The sequence below is a fragment of the Panulirus ornatus genome, chromosome 21, assembly GCF_036320965.1.
Source record: "Panulirus ornatus isolate Po-2019 chromosome 21, ASM3632096v1, whole genome shotgun sequence".
Classification (NCBI taxonomy): domain Eukaryota; kingdom Metazoa; phylum Arthropoda; class Malacostraca; order Decapoda; family Palinuridae; genus Panulirus; species Panulirus ornatus.
The window spans coordinates 20650384-20669902 of record NC_092244.1 but is presented as its reverse complement, the minus strand read 5'-3'; the positions used below and the strand labels follow the sequence as shown (position 1 = coordinate 20669902).

The window sequence follows — 19519 nt, the reverse complement described above, 5'->3', positions numbered from 1 at the left end:
TATGGTGGATATGGTGTTACATATAGTGACTGCTGAACAATGTGATAGATATAGTTCATTCATTTCAAGCTAAAAGTTTGTTTTCTAAACTGTTTCTTACTTTTTTCATATGTATATATATGTATGTGTGTGTGTGTGTATGTGCGTATGTATGTGTATGTGTGTATATGTGTATGTGTATATATATATGTATATTATCCCTGGGGATAGGGGTGAAAGAATACTTCCCACGTATTCCTCGCGTGTCGTAGAAAGCGACTAGAGGGGACGGGAGCGGGGGGCCAGAAATCCTCCCCTCCTTGTATTAACTTTCTAAAATGGGAAACAGAAGAAGGAGTCACGCGGGGAGTACTCATCCTCCTCGAAGGCTCAGAGTGGGGTGTCTAAATGTGTGTGGATGTAACCAAGATGTGAAAAAAGGAGAGATAGGTAGTATGTTTGAGGAAAGGAACCTGGATGTTTTGGCTCTGAGTGAAACGAAGCTCAAGGGTAAAGGAGAAGAGTGGTTTGGGAATGTCTGGGGAGTAAAGTCAGGGGTTAGTGAGAGGACAAGAGCAAGGGAAGGAGTAGCAATACTCCTGAAACAGGAGTTGTGGGAGTATGTGATAGAATGTAAGAAAGTAAATTCTCGAATAATATGGGTAAAACTGAAAGTTGATGGAGAGAGGTGGGTGATTATTGGTGCATATGCACCTGGGCATGAGAAGAAAGATCATGAGAGGCAAGTGTTTTGGGAGCAGCTGAATGAGTGTGTTAGTGGTTTTGATGCACGAGACCGGGTTATAGTGATGGGTGATTTGAATGCAAAGGTGAGTAATGTGGCAGTTGAGGGAATAATTGGTATACATGGGGTGTTCAGTGTTGTAAATGGAAATGGTGAAGAGCTTGTAGATTTATGTGCTGAAAAAGGACTGATGATTGGGAATACCTGGTTTAAAAAGCGAGATATACATAAGTACACTTATGTAAGTAGGAGAGATGGCCAGAGAGCGTTATTGGATTACGTGTTAATTGACAGGCGTGCGAAAGAGAGACTTTTGGATGTTAATGTGCTGAGAGGTGCAACTGGAGGGATGTCTGATCATTATCTTGTGGAGGCTAAGGTGAAGATTTGTATGGGTTTTCAGAAAAGAAGAGTGAATGTTGGGGTGAAGAAGGTGGTGAGAGTAAGTGAGCTTGGGAAGGAGACCTGTGTGAGGAAGTACCAGGAGAGACTGTGTACAGAATGGAAAAAGGTGAGAACAATGGAAGTAAGGGGAGTGGGGGAGGAATGGGATGTATTTAGGGAGTCAGTGATGGATTGCGCAAAAGATGCTTGTGGCATGAGAAGAGTGGGAGGTGGGTTGATTAGAAAGGGTAGTGAGTGGTGGGATGAAGAAGTAAGAGTATTAGTGAAAGAGAAGAGAGAGGCATTTGGACGATTTTTGCAGGGAAAAAATGCAATTGAGTGGGAGATGTATAAAAGAAAGAGACAGGAGGTCAAGAGAAAGGTGCAAGAGGTGAAAAAAAGGGCAAATGAGAGTTGGGGTGAGAGAGTGTCATTAAATTTTAGGGAAAATAAAAAGATGTTCTGGAAGGAGGTAAATAAAGTGCGTAAGACAAGAGAGCAAATGGGAACTTTAGTGAAGGGCGCAAATGGGGAGGTGATAACAAGTAGTGGTGATGTGAGAAGGAGATGGAGTGAGTATTTTGAAGGTTTGTTGAATGTGTCTGATGATAGAGTGGCAGATATAGGGTGTTTTGGTCGAGGTGGTGTGCAAAGTGAGAGGGTTAGGGAAAACGATTTGGTAAACAGAGAAGAGGTAGTGAAAGCTTTGCGGAAGATGAAAGCCGGCAAGGCAGCAGGTTTGGATGGTATTGCAGTGGAATTTATTAAAAAAGGGGGTGACTGTATTGTTGACTGGTTGGTAAGGTTATTTAATGTATGTATGACTCATGGTGAGGTGCCTGAGGATTGAAGGAATGCGTGCATAGTGCCATTGTACAAAGGAAAAGGGGATAAGAGTGAGTGCTCAAATTACAGAGGTATAAGTTTGTTGAGTATTCCTGGTAAATTGTATGGGAGGGTATTGATTGAGAGGGTGAAGGCATGTACAGAGCATCAGATTGGGGAAGAGCAGTGTGGTTTCAGAAGTGGTAGAGGATGTGTGGATCAGGTGTTTGCTTTGAAGAATGTATGTGAGAAATACGTAGAAAAGCAAATGGATTTGTATGTAGCATTTATGGATCTGGAGAAGGCATATGATAGAGTTGATAGAGATGCTCTGTGGAAGGTATTAAGAATATATGGTGTGGGAGGCAAGTTGTTAGAAGCAGTGAAAAGTTTTTATCGAGGATGTAAGGCATGTGTACGTGTAGGAAGAGAGGAAAGTGATTGGTTCTCAGTGAATGTAGGTTTGCGGCAGGGGTGTGTGATGTCTCCATGGTTGTTTAATATGTTTATGGATGGGGTTGTTAGGGAGGTGAATGCAAGAGTTTTGGAAAGAGGGGCAAGTATGAAGTCTGTTGGGGATGAGAGAGCTTGGGAAGTGAGTCAGTTGTTGTTCGCTGATGATACAGCGCTGGTGGCTGATTCATGTGAGAAACTGCAGAAGCTGGTGACGGAGTTTGATAAAGTGTGTGGAAGAAGAAAGTTAAGAGTAAATGTGAATAAGAGCAAGGTTATTAGGTACAGTAGGGTTGAGGGTCAAGTAAATTGGGAGGTGAGTTTGAATGGAGAAAAACTGGAGGAAGTGAAGTGTTTTAGATATCTGGGAGTGGATCTGGCAGCGGATGGAACCATGGAAGCAGAAGTGGACCATAGGGTGGGGGAGGGGGCGAAAATTCTGGGAGCCTTGAAGAATGTGTGGAAGTCGAGAACATTATCTCGGAAAGCAAAAATGGGTATGTTTGAAGGAATAGTGGTTCCAACAATGTTGTATGGTTGCGAGGCGTGGGCTATGGATAGAGTTGTGCGCAGGAGGATGGATGTGCTGGAAATGAGATGTCTGAGGACAATGTGTGGTGTGAGGTGGTTTGATCGAGTAAGTAACGTAAGGGTGAGAGAGATGTGTGGATATAAAAAGAGCGTGGTTGAGAGAGCAGAAGAGGGTGTTTTGAAATGGTTTGGGCACATGGAGAGAATGAGTGAGGAAAGGTTGACCAAGAGGATATATGTGTCGGAGGTGGAGGGAATGAGGAGAAGAGGGAGACCAAATTGGAGGTGGAAAGATGGAGTGAAAAAGATTTTGTGTGATCGGGGCCTGAACTTGCAGGAGGGTGAAAGGAGGGCAAGGAATAGAGTGAATTGGAGCAATGTGGTATACCGGGGTTGACGTGCTGTCAGTGGATTGAATCAAGGCATGTGAAGCGTCTGGGGTAAATCATGGAAAGCTGTGTAGGTATGTATATTTGCGTGTGTGGACGTATGTATATACATGTGTATGGGGGGGGTTGGGCCATTTCTTTCGTCTGTTTCCTTGCGCTACCTCGCAAACGCGGGAGACAGCGACAAAGTATAAAAAAAAAAAAAAAAAAAAAATCACATACTTCCACAACTCTTGCTTCAGGAGTAGCACTACTACTTCCTTTGCTCTTGTCCTGTCACCACCCCCTGACTTTACTTCCTAGACATTCCCAAGACACTCTTCCCCTTTACCCTTGAGCTTCGTTTCACTCAGAGCCAAAACATCCAGATTCCTTTCCTCAAACATGGTACCTATCTCTCTTTTTTTCTCATCTTGGTTACATCCACACACATTTAGACACCCCAATCTGAGCCTTTGAGGAGGATGAGCACTCCCTGCCTGACTCCTTCCTCTGTTTCCCCTTTTAGAAAGTTAAACACATGAGGGGGAGGGTTTCTAGCCTCCAGCTCCCGCCCCCTTTAGTCACCTTCTACAACACAAGGGGAATACGTGGGAAGTATTCTTTCTCCCCTATCCCCAGGGGAGGAATGGGATGTATTTAAGGAAGCAGTGATGGCTTGCTCAAAAGATGCCTGTGGCATGAGAAAGGTGGGAGGTGGGCAGATTAGAAAGGGTAGTGAGTGGTGGGATGAAGAAGAAAGATTGTTAGTGAAAAGGAAGAGAGAGGAGTTTGCATGATTTTTGTAGGGAAGTTGTGCAAATGACTGGGAGATGTATAAAAGAAAGAGGCAGGAGGTCAAGAGAAAGGTGAAAAAGATGGCAAATGAGAGTTGGTGTGAGAGAGTATCATAAAATTTTAGGGAGAATAAAAAAGATGTTTTGGAAGAAGATCAATAAAGTGCATAAGACAAGAGAACAAATGGGAACATCAATGAAGGGGGCTAATGGGAGGTAATAACAAGTAGTGGTGAAGTGAGGAGATGGAGTGAGTATTTTGAAGGTTTGCTGAATGAGTGACGACAGAGTGGTACATGTAGGAAGTTTTAGTCGAGTATGTGTGCAAAGTGAGAGGGTCAGGGAGAATGGTTTGGTAAACAGAAAAGAGGTAGTAAAAGCTTTGCGGAAGATAAAAGCTGGCAAGGCCGAGGGTTTGGATGGTAAAGCAGTAGAATCTATTAAAAAAGGGGGTGCCTGTGTTGTTCATTGGTTAGTAAGGATATTCAATGTATGTATGGATCATGGTGAAGTGCCTGAGGATTGGTGGAATGCATGCGTAGTGCCATTGTACCAAGGAAAAAGGGATAAAGGTGAGTGTTCAAATTACAGAGGTATAAGTTTGTTGAGTACTCCTGGGAAATTATATGGGAGGGTATTGATTGAGAGGGTAAAGTCATGTACAGAGCATCAGATAGGGGAAGAGCAGTGGGGTTTCAGAAGCGGTAGAGGATATGTGGATCAGGTGTTTGCTTTGAAGAATGTATGCGAGAAATACTTCGAAAAACTGATGGATTTGTATGTAGCATTTATGAATCTGGAGAAGGCATATGATAGGGTTGATAGAGATTCTTTGTGGAAGGTATTAAGAGTATATGGTTGGGAGGCAAGTTGCTAGAAGCAGTGAAAAGTTTTTACCAAGAATGTAAGGCATGTGTACAAGTAGGAAGAGAGGAAAGTGATTGGTTCCCAGTGAATGTTGATTTGTGGCAAGGGTGCGTGATGTCTCCATGGTTGTTTAATTTGTTTATGGATGGGGTGGTTAGGGAGGTAAAAGCAAGAGTTTTGGAGAGAGGGACAAGTATGCAGTCTGTCGTGGATGTTGTGGATGACAGGGCTTGGGAAGTGAGTCAGTTGTTGTTTACTGATGATACAGTGCTGGTGGATGATTCAGGTGAGAAACTGCAGAAGTTGGTGAGTGGGTTTGGTAAAGTGTGTGATAAAAGAAAGCTGAGAGAAAATGTGAATAAGAGCAAGGTTATTAGGTTCAGTAGGGTTGAGGGACAAGTTAATTGAGAGATAAGTCTGAATGGAGAAAAACTGGGGGAAGTGAAGTGTGTTAGATATATAGGAGTGGATTTAGTGGTGGAGGGAACAATGGAAGCGGAAGTGAGTCACAGGGTGGGGGAGGAGGCAAAGGTTCTTGGAGTATTGAAGAATGTGTGAAAGGCGATAAAGTTACCTCGGAAAGCAAAATTGGGTATGTTTGATGGAATAGTGGTTCCAACAATGTTGTATGGCTGCGAAGCATGGGCTATAGATAGGGTTGTGCGGAGGAAGGGGGATGTGTTGGAAATGAAATGTTTGAGGACAATATATGTTGTGAGGTGGTTTGATCAAGTAAGTAATGAAAGGGTATGAGAGATGTGTGGTAATAAAGAGTGTGGTTGAGAGAGCAGAAGAGGGAGTATTAAAATGGTTTGGTCACATGGGGAGAATGAGTGAGGAAAGACTGACAAAGAGGATTTAAGTGTCAGAGGTAAAGGGAACGAGGACAAGAGGGAGACCAAATTGGAGGTGGAAGAATGGAATGAAAAAGATTTTGAGCAGTTGAGGCCTGAACATACAGGAGGGTGAAAGGTGTGCAAGGAAAAGAGTGAATTGGAACGATGCAGTATACCGGGGTGGATGTGCTGTCAATGGATTTAACCAGAGCATCCAGGCGCCACAAAACTTTCTATGGTTTAACCCAGACACTTCACATGCCTTGATTCAATCCAATGATGACCCCGGTATACCACATCATTCCAATTCACTCTATTCCTTGCACACCTTTCACCCTCCTGTACGTTCAGGCCCCAACTGCTCAAAATCTTTTTCACTCCATCCTTCCACCTCCTGTTTGGTCTCCCACTTCTCCTTCTTCCCTTCACCTCAGACACATATATCCTCTTTGTTAATCTTTCTTCACTCATTCTTTCTATGTGTCCAAACTATTTCAGCATACCCTCTTCTGCTCTCTCAATCACACTCTTTTTATTACCACATCTCTCTTATCCTATGATTACTTACTTGATCAAACCACCTCACACCACATATTGTCCTCAAGCATTTCATTTCCAATACACCCACCCTCTTCTGCACAACCCTATCTATAGCCTATGCTTCGCAACCATATAACATTGTTGGAACCACTATTCCTTCAAACATACCCATTTTTGCTCTCCAAGATAACATTCTTTTCTTCCAAACATTCTTCAATGCTCCCACAACCTTCGCTCCTGCTTCTCCTTGTTCCATCCAACTCTGACACAAATATTCTATTTGTCAATCTTTTCTCATTCATTCTCTCCATATGTCCAAACCTCTTCAACACACCCTCTTCTGTTCTCTCAACCACATTCTTCCTATTACCATACATCTCTCTTACCCTTTCATTACATACTTGATTAAAACCACCTCACACCACATATCATCCTCAAGCATTTCATTTCAAACATGTCGACCCTCCCCTGTACAACTCTATCCATAGCACATGCCTCAACACCATGTAATACTATAAGAAGTATTATTCTTTCTAACATACCCATTTTTTGCTCTCCGAGATAACATTCTCTCTTTCCACACATTCTTCATTGCTCTTAGAACCTTCAGCCCTTCCCCACCTTATAACTCATTTCTGCTTCCACATATCCATTTGCTGCCAAGTCCATTCCCAGACATCAAAAATACTTTACTTCATCCAGTATTTCTCCAATCACAGTTACATCTCAGGTAACCTGTCCCTCAACCCTGCTGAACCTCATAACCTTGCTCTTATACATATTCACTCTCTCTCTCTCTCTTTATATATATATGTAATAACAGACAGCCTGCTCAAGGCTTGATCACAAGTGAAGTCACATTTGGCATAGCTGTATCACTGGAAGTAGAGTCACATCAAAGAACTATTCACTCCAAAAGCTTATCACGATAATCTCAGTTGTTTTGGAAGTTAGGAAATGTTTCCAACAGTTTTCTTGATATTTTGCAAGTGTTTTACTTATTCTAATACTGATTATTCCCACATTTTTCCTAATATCCATAACCCTCACCACTAATGCCTTTGTATAATAAAATTCAATGCTCCACATCATGCTCCGTAACTTTTAACATTCAATATGTTATAAAAATACCACAGAACAAAATCAATCATTTTCCACGGCTAATTTTGATGCAGAGCAAAACTGATAACTTACCAAAAGTGCAAAATAATCATTGATCATCTTATGTGATTCAGGTGGTCATGAAAATTCACAGTTAACCAGTTCTACCACAAATCTGGGTTGCTTAAAAGACCTTAGATGGCTTTCATATGTTCTGTTGAATTCTAAGTATTTCACCAACTTTAATTAACCCCAAATTTTCCCTGTCCGTCAAACCTCTACCCTATACAGTTTAACTAATATATGGAATCCACTGTTATGCGTTTCTTCCTTATCATAAAGTAATTTCTGTGGTGCCCTTAAAATAAAGTTACTCATAAAGCAGCTTTATCTTCCGCAGTAGCTTGTGTGATAATAACTGCATACAAATATCATGTTAGCTGTAACTCCTTCAAGTGCATACATCTGAAAACAAAATCTGGATGTCCTGAACTTCTAATTTCTCCTTAACTTCACTATCATACAGAACAAGCTGTAACTTCCATAGCACATCAGGAGTATGCCCGTTACCTCAAACTTTTTACGACATAAAATTAAAAAACGGTTACACAATTAAATATTATGCATAATCTTTTTTAAGATCTTCGATATCATTGTTACAAAACTAACAAAATATATTCGAAACTCTACCACTTTGGAATTTCGTAGTGGTTCGCCATCTTCCCTGGCGAAGCTTTGTTGACAGAGACCGTAGGGTTAATAATATAGTTCATAGGGTTAAAATATTGAACACATAATTACCCCCAGAACTGGCGATTAAAACTTCCATTGCTTCTAATAAGATCACCGTCGCGGGAAATTTATCTTAATAAATGAACAATTCAGTTCTCTCTAAACATCCCTGAAAACTGCGAGTGTCCTTTTAAGGACAAGGGAAAAGTTGAAATCTTTCGGAGTCCGTTTTACAATTTGGTTTTGGAGAATGAGTAATAACATCATTCATCTTTATCAACTGAGCAAATTTAGCTATTAAACCAATCAGGATGTATTGATCATACGGAGGTTAGCCTTGATGTAACAATGGTCAAAGATGGAACAAATGAAGATATTTTTTTTTCATGAAGATATTTTCTCTGAAATGGGAGTCTTATGACTAAATTATCCCTCTCCTTACGTGAGTAGGGGATGGAAGATTGTCATTTATGAGGGTCAAGCACACCAAGAGGGAGTATCCTCTCGTACCCTCATAATAAACTCGACGACACTTCCTAATTTTTAGATATGATGCATACCTGCATATCACATCGTCTGACTCAGATATATATCTTCAGGATTTGATACTCACTAAAAAGCTTAGAGATTCTAACCACAGTTGTAAAAGTATGAGGTATTACTTTAAACATATTTGTAGTAGTTTAAGGAAAGTTTTTGAGGTGAAAAAAATAGTAATTCCATCACTTTCGGTTCATATATATATATATATATATATATATATATATATATATATATATATATATATATATATATATATATATAAGCCTACTTCATATTCTTTGGGAGAAATGTAAATGTTCGTTTATGAATCTAGGGCCGCAATGTTACCAAAACCATAATACATGCTTGCTTAAACTTGATTCAGAATATATACCTCCTTTGTTGATTATACAGCCCAAAGTTTTCATACCCAAGATGAAAATCTTACAAGTTAGGTATAGAACATGAACAAGCATAACCAAAGGCCCATTTGGATCAATCAGCCCTTGGCCTATCACGTCATCAAACTTCATTCTTGCACGTTGTCTCCAAACACTCAAGTCTTCTTTCACTCCATCCTTCTACTTTCTCCTTGATTTCACCTTTTTCGTTGATCCCTCTACTCCGACATGTATTCCCTCTAGTCTTCCTCACCATGTGTCCAAACCCTTACAGCACATCCTCTTCAGCTATCTCATCTATACTCTTCTTACTACCAACCCTACCATTTATTTGATCAATGTCCTTCGCACTACATGATAAACTCAAACCTTTCATTTTCAACAAATTTGTCGTAATCTAAAGGACCTAGAAACACGGGTAACACAATGCTAAACTGATATTTGCAGAGAAATGTAACTCATGAACGACCTGCTATTGTTGTTGTAGGCGAAGGAAGCGAAGTGAGGCGTCTCCTGGTACTGATATAGGTGAGGTGACTCGATACCGAGGTCTCGTCGCTATACTGAAAGCGGGAGGGGGCATTGCAAAAGTTCTAATGTTGCACTGCAAGTGGGAGTAAGCTATAATGTACCGAGTTCTCATGTTTATACTGCATGAAGAGGGCGTTACCATATTCCTGTGGACCTACTGCGGGAAGGAGGAAGCGTTACTAAGGTCTTCAGTACAACAGCTACAGGAGGTATAAGGCTTTGTATAGTATAGACTACATGGCAGTAGACGTTTTGCGCACTATGTCTACACCCGATTGCCTGTATCAACCGATAAGGGTGGTGGTGCATTGCTTTAAGCAATTGCAGCCGATACCCTTTGAGGTTTGAATTGTAAATGGTCTGATTCATGGGGTTTTGTGGCAACCCTGAGATCATTAACTCCATTTGGAGTGTGAATTATGGCTATAGACCAGTTGGCCATGGGATGGACACTTTTATACAATTTACGGGTGCGCAAGGCACACCTTCCTCACGAGGACTAGTATATTGGCGACAGTAGTTTTGCAGTGACGCTGGAAGACTTGTCACTATCGATATGAATTAAACATTTTCCACTAATAAACAATTCATTTCCAAGCCTTTTGTATCTCTGGCTTACACAGGTTCTCAATTGTGATGCCCGATAACGATGTTTTCAAATTCATCGGCAAGTTGATCTCAACACCGGAATTATTACTAGCATCGATTTTGTTACCAGCTTTGGATATTTCATCATTAACCTTATTTCTACCACATTTTTTCCATTCTTGATATGTTCCTTGGCCGTGATCCACTTTATCAAGGTTTACATGTTACGCAGAACACGTTTGAGTTTCCACCTACGAGTAGGAGGTACGGTGTGACTACCATTTAGGTTGGTGATATAGACACCAATGATTACGAAGATCAACCAGAGATGTAATCAGTTTCTAGTGCTGCATCGTCATCTATGAAGGGAAGGCTGAGGGGTTCCTGGTGAACACGGAGTAGACAGCTAGTTTTGCTGCTGGAAATTATCCAATTATCGAACAGCTCTGTTCTTGCATCTAAAGTCACAGTGTTCAACAGTGGGAGCCTGTTCGGCAGTTGGATTCTCAAGATGACTTAACCCCAGTTAGAAGTTGTTACAGGAGCAGTCATTGTAACAAGACAGTCAGTGGTCCGTGTTCCCTGAAGGTTCCCATGCCACAACGACAGCGGCACATTGCAGATGGTTAACTGGTGAACCTAATACCATCACAGGAGGAGACCATCAGTGATTTCCCTGTTGAAATGTGAGAGTAAATATTCGCTCTGTTATTTTGATAAAGTACGGTGTTGTTTTTGAAGTGGCGTATGACAGCCTGTGATTATTCAACTTGTCTTCCAAACATTTATTTCAACATTACAACCAACAACCGCGAGCGATAATGAGGAACAGATCTGTTGTCAGGTTCATGTGATTACCGAGACAGGAAATTTAAATATCAGGAAGAAGGACACATCAGCAACTGAGAATATCTGAACAATTCAGGTTCGAAGTTGAACATGGTGGGCGTGATGACAATTCTGAAGCAGCTATTCACTCCCTGACCCAGAAACATTATATGTCAACAAGCTGACCAAGCAACACCAACACATGTCTGACGACCTGGCCCTAGTCACATCAACAGCTGCATGTTAACATGATTCAGAAGTTGCAATAACGGCACCAAACATCAATTAAACGAAGTATGGTAGCGGTTCGGAGTGGACCTAGGGAAGCGGTCAGCAACCCTCTAATGACAAAGTCCAAACGACCTCAACAAACCCTCTTCTGCTCTCTCAACCATACACTTTTATTTCCACACATCTCCCTCACCCTTTCATTACTTACTCAATAAAACCACCTCACACCACATATTGTTCTCAAACATTTCATTTCCAACACATCCACCCTCCTCCACACAACCTTATCTATAGCCCATGCCTCGCAACCATAAAACATCGTTGGAACCACTATTCCTTCAAACATACCCAATTTTGCCCTCCAAGATAACGTTCTCGCCTTCCCTACATTCTTCAACGCTCCCAGAACCTTAGCCCCCTTCCCCACTCTGTGACTCATTTACGCTTCCATGGTTCCATCCGCTGCTAAGTCCACTCCTAGATATCTAAAACACCACTTCCTCCAATTTTTCTCCATTCAAACTTGCCTCCCAACTAACTTGACCCTCCGCCCTACTGAATCTAATAACCTTGCTCTTATTCACATTTACTCTCAACTTTCTCCTCTCACACACTTTACCAAACTCGGTCACCAACCTCTGCAGTTTCTCACCCGAATCAGCCACCAGCAGTGTATCATCAGCGAACAACTGACTCGCTTCCCAAGCCCTCTCATCCACAAAAGAATGCATACTTACCCCTCTCCAAAACTCTTGCATTCACCTACCTAACCACCCCATCCAGAAACAAATTAAACAGCCATGGAGACATCACACACCCCTGCCCCAAACAAACATTCACTGGGAACCAATCACATTCCTCTCTTCCTACTCTTACACATGGCTTACATCCTTGGTAAAGAATTTTCACTGCTTGTAGCAACTTATCTCCCACACCATATACTCTTAAAACTTTCCACAAATGTGAAAAAGAGGGCAAATGAGAGTTGGGGTGTGAGAGTATCATTAACTTTTAGGGAGAATAAGATGATGTTTTGGAAGGAGGTAAATAACGTGCGTAAGACAACAAATGGGAACATTGGTGAAAGGGGCAAATGGGGAGGTAATAAGTAATGATGAAGTAAGATGAAGCGAGTATTTTGAAGGTTTATTGAATATGTTTGATGATAGAGTGGCTGATACAGGTTGTTTTAGTTGGGATGGTGTGCGAAGTAAGAGGGTCAGGAGAATGGTTCGGTAAACAGAGAAGAGGTAGTGAAAGCTTTGTGGAAGATGAAAGCTGGCAAGGCTGCGGGTTTGGATGGTATTGCAGTGGAATTTATCAAAAAAAGGGGGTGACTGGTTTGTGAGGATATTCAATGTATGTATGGCTCATGGTGAAGTGCCTGAGGATTGGCGGAAAGCATGCATAGTGCCATTGTACAAAGGCAAAGGGGATAAAGGCGAGTGTTCAAATTACAGAGGTATAAGTTTGTCGAGTGTTCCTGGGAAATTGTATGGGAGGGTACTGATTGAGAGGGTGAAGGCATGTACAAAGCATCAGATTGGGAAAGAGCAGTGTAGTTTCAGAAGTGGCAGAGGATGTGTGGATCAGGTGTTTGCTTTGAAGAATGTACGTGAGAAATACTAAGAAAACAAATGGAGAAGGCATATGAATGAGTTGATAGAGATGCTTTGTGGAATGTATTAAGAGTATATGGTGTGGGAGGCAAGTTGCTACAAGCAGTGAAAAGTTTTTATCGAGGATGTAAGGCAAGAGTACGATTAGGAAGATGCAAGAGTTTTGGAAAGAGGAGCAAGTATGCAGTCTGTTGTGGATGAGAGTGAGTTGTTTGCTAATATAGTGCTGGTGGCTGAGAAACTGCAGACGCTGATGACTGAGTTTGGTAAAGTGTGTGAAAAAAGAAAGCTGACAGTAAATGTGAATATGAGCAAGGTTATTCGGTACAGTAGGGTTGAGGGACAAGTCAAACGGGAGGTAAGTTTGAATGGAGAAAAACTGGAGGAAGTGAAGTGTTTTAGATATCTGGGAGTGGATTTGGCAACAGATGGAACAATGGAAGCGGAAGCGAGTCACAGTGTGTGTGTGTGTGTGTGTTTGGGGGGGGGGGGGGGTTCTGGGAGTGTTGATGAATGTGTAGAAGGCAAGAACATTATCTCGGAAAGCAAAAATGGGTATCTTTGAAGGAATAGTGGTTCTAACAATGTTATATGGTTGCAAGGTGTGGGTTATAGATAGGGTTGTGTGGAGGAGGGTGGATGTGTAGGAAACGAGATATTTGAAGACTATGTGGTGTGATGTGGTTTGATCGAGTAAGTAATGAAAGGGTGAGAGATGTGTGGTAGTAAAAAGTGTGTGGTTGAGAAAGCAGAAGAGGGTGTTTTGATATGGTTTGGTCACATGGAGAGAATGAGTGAGGAAAGATTGACAAAGAGGATATATGTGTCAGAGGTGGAGGGAACGAGGAGAAGTGGAAGGCCAAATCAGAGGTGGAAGGATGGAGTGAAAAAGATTTTGAGCGATTGGGGCCTGAACATGGAGGAGGGTGAAAGGTGTCTTAGGAGTAGAGTGAATTGGAACGATGTGGTATACTGGGGTCAACATGCTGTCAATATATATATATATATATATATATATGGATACGATGAAATGTATAGGTATTTATATGTGCGTGTGTGGACATATATGTATATACATGTGTATGTGGGTGGGTTAGGCCATTCTTTCGTCTGTTTCCTTGTGCTACCTCACTAATGCGAGAGACAGCAAATTATAAATAAATACATAAATGTGTGTGTGTGTGTGTGTTTGAGTGGATGGACCATTCTTCGTCTGTTTCCTGGCCCTACTTCGCTGATGCGGTAAATGATGAAAGTATAATAAAAATACTTAAAAAAAATCAACAGCAGTATCCCTCAAGGTTCTCTCCTGTCCCCTACACTTTTTCTTTTTTTCAATCATTTTCTCTCACAAATCAAATGCACTCATACACTCTCACTTCATCTCATCCTGGCACAATTTCCTACAGAAACCCAGACTTGGACAGAATAACTCAGTGGGGTACACGAAATCTAGTCAAGTTTAATGCCTGAAAGGCTCTATTTCCAACCATCTCTGTCGAAAACGCCTCAACTCTCATCTCTTGAAGGTTCTGCAGTTCCATCTTGACTTTATGAGCTTACTTGGTATTACAGTAACATCCACTCTTTCTTGAAAACCCCACATTTCGGGAATTGCTTAGAAACCGAGTGTCCTGTTTAATGTTAAAACTTCTTTTCTTCCAAACAGTTGCTCCGTTTATACAAAGGATTAATTCATCCTTGTATGGAGTACTGCTCTCATCTGGGGTGGTTCTAGACCTGCATTATTTCTTTACAGAGTTAAAAATGGTACAATATATCTTTTACCAAAATATAGTCACGAATTACATATGACAGAGAATAAATGCCAGTGAATGCAGCCTTTCTTCGTCTGTTCATCATGGTACCTTGTTGGAGTGGGAAACAGAGATCAAGTATGAAAACACTACCTTCACATCTTTTTCCCAAACAAAATGAATATGAACCAATCTTAGATATCAGGAAAACATGAACTTTTATGGTTTTAAGCCCTCTCGCATTTTGTGTAAGACTGACCAAAATCTTACCTGCCAACATCACTTCTGGAATAAACTATGCCTTCTAACTTCATGTTTCTTTACAATATCATTATACAGAATAATTCATTTAGCACAATATTGGAGAAATAAGAAGTCTGGATAACCAACACACAAAATTCTTCCTTCCATAGGAAATACAGCCATATAAATTTTTGGGCAGGACTTAAGTGAAAATGAATGCATACAACCATACATCATGTAGTCACCACAAGTCAATAAGGAGTTAATTCTGCAAGTGCATTGAGAATGCAAGGCCATTCCATGACCAACATTTTCCAATAACCATACTAACCCATTTTGAAGCCATTTAGAGACTTTGGACACGACAACAATTATCCTGGTATGAAGATGCATGTCAAACTCAACATTTAGATGAAAGATTTAATTCAATGACAGAGAGGAAGGCTGTATCAGATTAAAAAAGGTGGTGTGTAATTAAGCCAATCTCCGCATCACTAACATTTTCTGCTTACTGCTGTTGCTTTTTTTTTCTTTTTACGTTAGCCTAGAAGTCACAAGCAGCTCAAGCCCTTATCAAGATAATCCCATTAACGAAATAATACTCACACACACACACACACACACATATATATTCATTTATATTCATTTTTTTTCTTTGTCGCTGTCTCCCGCATTAGCGAGGTAGCGCAAGGAAACAGACGAAAGAATGGCCCAACCCACCCACATATACATGTATGTATATACATACACGTCCACACACGCAAATATACATACCTATACATCTCAATGTACACATATATATACACACACAGACGTATACACATATACACATGTACACAATTCACTCTGTCTGCCTTTATTTATTCCCATCGCCACCCCGCCACACATGGAATAACAACCCCCTCCCCCCTCATGTGTGCGAGGTAGCGCTAGGAAAAGACAACAAAGGCCCACGTTAGCGAGGTAGCACAAGGAAACAGACGAAAGAATGGCCCAACCCACCCACATACACATGTATATACATACACGTCCACACACGCAAATATACATACCTATACATCTCAATGTACACATATATATACACACACAGACATATACATATATACACGTACACAATTCATACGGTCTGCCTTTATTCATTCCCATCGCCACCCTGCCACACATAGAATAACACCCCCCCCCCCCTCATGTGTGCGAGGTAGCGCTAGGAAAAGACAACAAAGGCCCCATTCGTTCACACTCAGTCTCTAGCTGTCATGTAATAATGCACCAAAACCACAGCTCCCTTTCCACATCCAGGCCCCACAGAACTTTCCATGGTTTCCCCCAGATGCTTCACATGCACTGGTTCAATCCACTGACAGCACGTCGACCCCGGTATACCACATCGTTCCAATTTACTCTATTCCTTGCACGCCTTTCACCCTCCTGCATGTTTAGGCCCCGATCACTCAAAATCTTTTTCACTCCATCTTTCCACCTAAAATTTGGTCTCCCACTTCTTGTTCCCTTCACCTCTGACACATATATCCTCTTGGTTAATCTTTCCTCACTCATTCTCTCCATGTGACCAAACCATTTCAAAACACCCTCTTCTGCTCTCTCAACCACACTCTTTTTATTTCCACACATCTCTCTTACCCTTACATTACTTACTCGATCAAACCACCTCACACCACATATTGTCCTCAAACATCTCATTTCCAGCATATCCACCCTCCTGCACACAACTCTATCCACAGCCCACACCTCGCAACCATACATCATTGTTGGAACCACTATTCCTTCAAACATACCCATTTTTGCTTTCCGAGATAATGTTCTCGACTTCCACACATTCTTCAAGGCTCCCAGAATTTTCGCCCCCTCCCCCACCCTATGATTCACTTCCGCTTCCATGGTTCCATCCACTGCCAGATCCACTCCCAGATATCTAAAACACTTTACTTCCTCCAGTTTTTCTCCATTCAAACTTACCTCCCAATTGACTTGGCCTCCAACCCTACTGTACCTAATAACCTTGCTCTTATTCACATTTACTCTTAACTTTCTTCTTTCACACACTTTACCAAACTCAGTCATCAGCTTCTGCAGTTTCTCACATGAATCAGCAACCAGCGCTGTATCATCAGCAAACAACAACTGACTCACTTCCCAAGCTCTCTCATCCACAACAGACTGCATACTTGCCTCTCTTTCCAGAACTCTTGCATTCACCTCCCTAACAACCCCATCCATAAACAAATTAAACAACCATGGAGACATCACACACCCCTGCCACAAACCTACATTCACTGAGAACCAATCACTTTCCTCTCTTCCTACACGTACATGTGCCTTACATCCTCGATAAAAACTTTTCACTGCTTCTAACAACTTGCCTCCCATACCATATATTCTTAATACCTTCCACAAAGCATCTCTATCAACTCTATCATATGCCTTCTCCAATCCATAAATGCTACATACAAATCCATTTGCTTTTCTAAGTATTTCTCACATACATTCCTCAAAGCAAACACCTGATCCACACATCCTCTACCACTTCTGAAACCACACTGCTCCTCCCCAATCTGATGCTCTGTACATGCCTTCACCCTCTCAATCAATACCCTCCCATATAATTTACCAGGAATACTCAACAAACTTATACCTCTGTAATTTGAGCACTCACTCTCATCCCCTTTGCCTTTGTACAATGGCACTACGCAAGCATTCCGCTAATCCTCAGGCACCTCACCATGAACCATACATACATTAAATAACCTTACCAACCAGTCAACAATACAGTCACCCCCTTTTTTAATAAATTCCACTGCAATACCATCCAAACCTGCTGCCTTGCCAGCTTTCATCTTCCACAAAGCTTTTACTACCTCTTCTCTGTTTACCAAATCATTTTCCCTAACCCTCTCACTTTGCACACCACCTCGACCAAAACACCCTATATCTGCCACTCTATCGTCAAACACATTCAACAAACCTTCAAAATACTCACTCCATCTCCTTCTCACATCTCCACTACTTGTTATCACCTCCCCATTAGCCCCCTTCACTGAAGTTCCCATTTGCTCCCTTGTCTTACGCACTCTATTTACCTCCTTCCAGAACATCTTTTTATTCTCCCTAAAATTTAATGATACTCTCTCACCCCAACTCTCATTTGCCCTCTTTTTCACCCCTTGCACCTTTTTCTTGACCTCCTGCTTCTTTCTTTTATACATCTCCCACTCATTTCCATTTTTTCCCTGCAAAAATCGTCCAAATGCCTCTCTCTTCTCTTTCACTAATAATCTTATTTCTTCATCCCACCACTCACTACCCTTTCTAATCAACCCACCTCCCACGCTTCTCATGCCACAAGCATCTTTTGCGCAAGCCATCACTGCTTCCCTAAATACATCCTATTCCTCCCCCACTCCCCTTACCTCCTTTGTTCTCACCTTTTTCCATTCTGAACTCAGTCTCTCCTGGTACTTCCTCACACAAGTCTCCTTCCCAAGCTCACTAACTCTCTTCACCCCAACATTCTCTCTTCCTTTCTGAAAACCCCTACAAATCTTCACCTTCGCCTCCACAAGATAATGATCAGACATCCCTCCAGTTGCACCTCTCAGCACATTAACATCCGAAAGTCTCTCTTTCGCACGCCTATCAATTAACACACAATCCAATAATGCTCTCTGGCCATCTCTCCTACTTACATACATATACTTATGTATATCCCACTTTTTAAACCAGGTATTCCCAATCACCAGTCCTTTTTCAGCACATGAATCTACAAGCTCTTCACCATTTCCATTTACAACACTAAACACCCCACGTACACCAATTATTCCCTCAACTGCCACATTACTCACCTTTGCATTCAAATTACCAATCACTATAACCCAGTCTCATGCATCAAAACTACTAACACACTCATTCAGCTGCTCCCAAAACACTTGCCTCTCATGATCTTTCTCCTCATGCCCAGGTGCATATGCACCAATAATGACCCATCTCTCTCCATCAACTTTCAGTTTTACCCATATCAATCTAGAATTTACTTTCTTACATTCAATCACATACTCCCACAACTCCTGTTTCAGGAGTAGTGCTGCTCCTTCCGTTGCTCTTCTCCTCTCACTAACCCCTGAATTTACTCCCAAGACATTCCCAAACCACTCTTCCCCTTTACCCTTGAGCTTCGTTTCACTCGGAGCCAAAACATCCAGGTTCCTTTCCTCAAACATACTACCTATCTCTCCTTTTTTCTCATCTTGGTTACATCCACACACATTTAGACACCCCAATCTGATCCTTCGAGGAGGATGAGCACTCCCCGCCTGACTCCTTCTTCTGTTTCCCATTTCAGAAAGTTAAAATACAAGGAGGGGAGGGTTTCTGGCTCCCGTCCCCTTTAGTTGCCTTCTACGACACGTGAGGAATGCGTTAGCGAGGTGGCACAAGGAAACAGATGAGAAATGGCCCAAGCCACCCACATACTCATATACATACATAAATGCCAACACACGCACATATACATACATATACATTTCAACGTATACATACACAGAAATATACATATTCGTACTTGCTGCCTTCATCCATTCTCGTCACCACTCGCTAAACATGAAGTAGCATCCCCCACCACAACAG

General features: G+C 41.6%; 1 protein-coding gene across 1 annotated transcript in view; it reads right to left on the bottom strand.

Moving 5' to 3' along the window:
- Positions 1–8205, bottom strand: part of NiPp1 (nuclear inhibitor of protein phosphatase 1) — a 191103-nt gene extending 182898 nt beyond the window's left edge. Inside the window, exon 1 of the mRNA XM_071675812.1 lies at positions 8117–8205. Coding sequence (XP_071531913.1) covers positions 8117–8199 — 83 coding nt within the window. The 5' untranslated portion in view covers positions 8200–8205. The remainder of the gene's footprint in view (positions 1–8116) is intronic.
- Between the last annotated feature and the right edge of the window lie 11314 nt (positions 8206–19519).